The sequence below is a fragment of the Notothenia coriiceps genome, unplaced genomic scaffold (assembly GCF_000735185.1).
Source record: "Notothenia coriiceps isolate Sejong01 unplaced genomic scaffold, NC01 NC01_scaffold00013592, whole genome shotgun sequence".
Classification (NCBI taxonomy): Eukaryota; Metazoa; Chordata; class Actinopteri; order Perciformes; family Nototheniidae; genus Notothenia; species Notothenia coriiceps.
The window spans coordinates 547,650-553,483 of record NW_011346293.1 but is presented as its reverse complement, the minus strand read 5'-3'; the positions used below and the strand labels follow the sequence as shown (position 1 = coordinate 553,483).

The following is a 5,834-nucleotide window of genomic DNA, read 5'->3' as shown; positions in this document are numbered from 1 at the left end:
GAGTTGTAGGGGCCAACACAAAAAGCTGATTACAGGCTCGGACCCCCCCGGTTGTCGTCCCGTGTTCTTGCAACCCCCGGCCCCTCGGCCGCCAACCCCCCCCTTACGCCACTGGTGTTTATTCTTAGTTTAAGACACCCCTTTTGCTGACTACAATCACTAAAATAATTTCACATAACAGAAACTTTACTCCAAATTTTCTTGCGAAAACCGGTTTCCGTGAATGGGTAGTAAAAAAATGTATAAAATTTCAAAAAAAAAAAAAAAAAAGAAAAAAAAAAAAAGATTTTCTCTAAATGGGATTTATTCTCCCAAAAATATAATTTACAATTTAGGCATTTAGCAGACGCCTTATTCCAAAGCGATTTACAATGACCAATTACAGGGACATTCTCCCTGGAGTAACCGAGGGCTAAGTGCCTTGCTCAAGGGCACACTAGTAGTGATGTTCCAGGCAGGATTTGAACTCGCAACCTTCCGATCATCAGCCCACCTCACTATCCATTAGACCACCGAAAAAAATAATATACCGTTTGTGGCGACCCGCCACAAATAAATCAATGTATGGGAAACACTGCTAATATATTTTAATACATTTACTATTCCCTTAAAATCATTGAAAAAAGTTGTAATCAAAATGTTACTCGAACTGGTGAAAGTAGTGCATTAGTTTGGGACTATTTTCAGGGGCGGATTGATCCACATTTGGTTCTCTACTGAGTATTTGATGCAGCAGGACTGTGTATGTGTGATTGCTTTAAAATAACACAACACACAGTGTGTTGATGTTAAAGGAGGAACATGTCACCCAGTGCAACAATATGACTCACTGATGAGTTTTTGTGAGGGAAGTAATCAGTCAGCAGGTTGATGTTGTATCACTTCTCAGTTGGAAACGGATCCGAAAATAACCGTCCAAACCACTGAGCAGAAAGTGATCTGATATTAAAGCAGAAGGACTCCAATATGTCTGTCTGAGGGTGTGTTACATCACCAAGTGTAGTAAGAAAGACAGACAAGATGGCACAAAAGAAGAAGAAGCCTCTGAGAGAAGCTGACTGATATGAACAACATCATATTAACGGAATTTCTTTGAAAACACAGAAGTTTAATTTGAGTTTGCCTCTCACTGATTCATGATGTTTATTGTCACTTTGTTTACGATTATACAAGTACAATTGTATGAAATACTTTCGGTTGGATGCTATATTAAAACAAATTATAATTGGTAACAGAATATAACGGTGATAAAATATAAGCAGCAATTCAATTAAATCAATCAATCAATTAAAGAACAAACATGTAAAGTCAATCTAAAAAGCTGTATTTTTGTTTGTTGAAATTGTTAAAAGGGGCAATTAGGATTTTAATTCGTTTTTTTTTAATTTGTAGCAAAAAATAGAAGTCTTGTTTCACTTTGACTTCTTCTTTTACTAATCTTTAACTCTGGCCCTTCTTCGTCTCTCTCGTGCCATCTTGCATGTTTCCCACTTTTCTATGTCCTCCATCACCTTTAAATGTGTGTGTCTGTGCCTGTGTGTGTGTGTGTGTGTTTTCTCCATTTGATATCATCCCTCACTCACCCCAACTCTCCTTCTCATTGGTCGGGCTCCACAGGTGGCAGTAGCGCCCAGGAGAGCTCCACAGAAGAAGAGGCTCATGGGTAATGCGGTTCTGACCTGCTCCAACCCAGTAGAGATTTTAGTTTGTTTTATTAATGACTCATCTATGGCTGGAACGTAGTTATTGGACAAGACTGGAGTGAGAGTGATTTTATTTGTTTTGTAGATCCACTGCTCACATATCTCATTCCTTTTTTGTGATTTTCATTGCAATATTATTTGATGCTGTTTCATACACTTTGAACTATATTTCTTCCAGGTTTGTACTAAACTCTGCATTGCCATGATTCCTCACTTGTGACTGTCTGGGTGCCAAAGCTACGTGTGTGTGTGTGTGTTGTCTGTACCCGTGTGTGCATCCGTCCGTTTGAGACATTAAAAAGAAATAACACAGGTTGGTTAAAAGCAGATTTGCACATTGAGGTTGTGCACTGTAGATAGTCTTAAGCTATTTTTCAAGCTGTAAGGTACGTCCACATTTTTCTACCCTCACACAACATTGCTGTCAGACACAAAGGTGTGTATGTTCAGCTTCCAGTGGTTAGTTTATCATTTAAATATTCATTAAGTCAAGTGAAGGGTCTGTGGCCAAGGATGTAACCAAAGTAAAAAGGAGACTAATATTTTTGTATCGATGCTGAAATTGAACAAACTAAAGGGCCTCTAGATGAAGATGTTGGTTGTAAAAAGAGCTGAAACAATGAATACATTCTCAGAAAAGAATCAGCAACTATTTTATTAATCAACTAATTGTCTTAGTTGTAAAGATATGCTGCTATTCTTTGTCTTATGTATAGAAGTTGAATATTTTGTGTTTTGAAAGACACAACAAGGCATTGGAAGATGTCACTTTGGTCTTAAATTGGGCAGATTTTCCCCATTTTCTGACATTTCATAGATTGAACAAACTCGGCAAAAGCAGGAAATCGTCCAACATCAGTGTTTTCTTTTGGTACAGTATCCAATGTCTGGGCAGCATATAGTTCCTACATTCATATTGTGTTCAGTTGCATGTGGTCAAACATTAAACGTTTGCTTTTTAGGTGAAGGGAGGATAAAACGTTTTGTAGAAAGATGTGATTCGATTAGTCTATTGAAGGATTATTAATCAGCAAGTTAATTTACAAGTATTTCTTCAAGTAAGGTATTGATAAAAGTATGCAGTTGGTATCTATACCAAAACTCAGGTATTCAGAATCAGAATATCTTTATTCCTCGGGGAAATGTACATCTTTACAGCAAAAGTGAAGATAGAGAGATAAGATAAAGGGCATGCACAAAAAATATATAAGTAAAAGGTAATTACAAATTACAATTTACATACGTAGTAGATTTTCCAAATTACACATGTGTAATTGTACAACAGTGATGTCGTTGTCTTCAACTGATTGTATCAGTTTGAAACATTTTGCATTGAATTCCAATCAGTAAATTGATTGACATACATTTAAACAATAATCTTAACGATCAAATTAATATTTTCGGCCATTTTTTCTTACATTCGGTGCTGTAGTGAGTTTTAGGAGCAGCAGGACCGTGTATGTGGGATCGAGGCAAAAATAAACTACAATGTGTGTTCATGCTAATGATGAAACATGTCCCTCGGTGTGGCAGTGTGGCCTATTCGTGTGTTTGAAATAGTTTTCGGACAACAATGGAGCTCTATGGCACAAAGAGAAAGAGTTATCAGGCTCTGCAGGAGATTAAATTAATCTCTCTAAATCTTCTGTCTTTGTTATCATATGTTTTGGTAACTTTACCATTCCAGTACATGTTCACATCTGTTTGTTTTATCCGTCTGTCTATGAATGTGTGTCTGTGTGTGTGACATACAATATTTCACTAGTACAGCAAGCAAGCATCCAGTCTTCACCGTACCCATCCTGATGATTTGCCTAACATGCATGGTAAGCTTCTGTCAGTCATTGTTGCATGAGTGTAAACATATAGAATATTTCAGAAATGGCTTCTAAAAAACCTAACCCTTTGTGTTTCCAGTTTGTACATTCATGTATTTACCGTAAAGAGGAATCTCTCTGTAGGCTGTATTCAAATCTGTGTTTTAAAGGATATTTTGAATGCAGTACTCACATGCAAACCTTGTTGAGGAAGTCTATACTGGCAATAAAGTGGCTCCTTTGTTCTGCAACAACACTGTAAACAAATTGGGGAAACAATTAATATCCACGGCAGAAATACACTCAGATGTGTGCTCAAAAATACCCACTTTGTATTTAAATTTGTATTTTTTCTAACACGGTCGCACTCGAAGGCGATAATTATTTTTAACATTACATTGCATTTAGCTGAGGCTTTTATCCAAAGCGACTTACAATAAGTGCTGGGGTGTACAGTTTAACCATGTCCTGGATGTAGGAAGGGCCAGATCCATTCGCAGCATGGTACGCAAGTATGGAAATGAGTGCAGTGGTAGAATAAATAATCAGATCCTTTACTTAAGTAATGTTCCATATTATAAATATACTCGTATACAAGTTAAAATCACTAAAAGTATTCATCGTGCAGTAAAATGTTCATATTCAAGGTTTTAGTTCTAAAGATGTTCTTTTGGATCAATTTTGGTGCTGCCTTATGTGTATGTTGCATTGTATTGCTTTAGATTTTAAGGTCGTGCTCATTTTAGTATTATTATACCCAAACTAGAATATGCTCAACACACATGTGAGCACTGTGTTAAAATAAACTTCTGCCATTTAAGCAGCAGCAGGGTTATTTAGGAGTCGGCTCTGTTACATTTGCACCATTTCTGTTTATTTTGTGTCCATTTTATTCAATGTTTGTATTTGATTCATTCATTGTTATCACCATTGCCATATTCCAGGAGACATCTTTCTGATTCTGAGTAAATATTTTTCAGCCGTTTCCTTTTGTTTTGTTGTAATAAGTTCATGTGTATGGTATCAAGAGACTGAATGTAAAAGGATAATCGTTACTTTGTACTGATTGAGAGATTTTTCTGGTTGAAGAAGCGTGTATTAATATATGACTGCTTAGATATATTATAATTTGAGGATGTAGTTTTTAGGTAATCAGTTTTCAGGTACAATAACACTGTTACTACAAGAGTTATTGAGAGGTATACATTTAAAGCAATTCGTCTTTCTGTAAAGGTTACATTTGTATAGAACTTTATTTTAGTTTTTGGGAATGCTGCCGGTTTGTTTTGGTGCATTGAGACTCCATTACATTTAACACTTTCAATAATCAAGTTTCTTAGGAAATAAACTCAATCCTGTTCTAAAATGTGTTTGTTTTTATTTCCCATGCTCTTATTTTACACACTTTATAATTACTACGTTATTTACAACATACTTTACTACAAAAAAAATTTAAGAGTATTTTCAGACCGTTTTCTAAGACATTTTATTTAATGACATATATTGTGACGTACTATATGAAGACACATTTTATGACATGATGTACAATCAAATGTTTTCTGATGTTTTCAACATATAAACGTTGCAGTTTTTTTCCAATATTTTCGACATAATATACTATGTCCTTTTTTAACGTTATTAAACAGAGGCATGCCGGGGGGGGAGCGAGTGAGTGAGTGTGTGTGTGTGTGTGCGCGCCGGTACCGGAGATCGTTGTTAGCGTCTGGTTAACGGATATAAGGAGTTTTTTCAACAACAAAGTGGAGGAGAGTCCTCTCCTGCCAGACTGAGAGACTCAGTGAACTAAAGGACTCTCTCAGTGGGTCTCAAATGTTTTGGTCACCATTAATGTAAACAATTATTTCCGAGGCACACGTTTATATGATCATTATAGTTATACAAAAATAAGAGAATAAATGAAAAACAGGTATAAAATACTATATGACAGTAAAACAAGAATAAAGTTTAAAAGGGTGATTNACAAGATCTGAGTACTTCTACTTTTACTCAAGAACAAGATCTGAGTACTTCTACTTTTACTCAAGTACAAGATCTGAGTACTTCTACTTGTATTCAAGAACAAGATCTGAGTACTTCTACTTTTACTCAAGTACAAGATCTGAGTACTTCTACTTTTACTCAAGAACAAGATCTGAGTACTTCTACTTTTACTCAAGTACAAGATCTGAGTACTTCTACTTTCACTCAAGTACAAGATCTGAGTACTTCTACTTTTACTCAAGTACAAGATCTGAGTACTTCTACTTTTACTCAAGTACAAGATCTGAGTACTTCTACTTTTATTCAAGAACAA

At 35.8% G+C, this 5,834-nt stretch overlaps 1 protein-coding gene across 1 annotated transcript in view; it reads left to right on the top strand.

The window, feature by feature from the left end:
- The window catches only part of cnnm3 (cyclin and CBS domain divalent metal cation transport mediator 3), an 18,079-nt gene extending 15,348 nt beyond the window's left edge, over positions 1 to 2,731 (top strand). Inside the window, exon 11 of the mRNA XM_010774180.1 lies at positions 1,618 to 2,731. Coding sequence (XP_010772482.1) covers positions 1,618 to 1,667 — 50 coding nt within the window. The 3' untranslated portion in view covers positions 1,668 to 2,731. The remainder of the gene's footprint in view (positions 1 to 1,617) is intronic.
- The last annotated feature ends 3,103 nt before the right edge of the window (positions 2,732 to 5,834 follow it).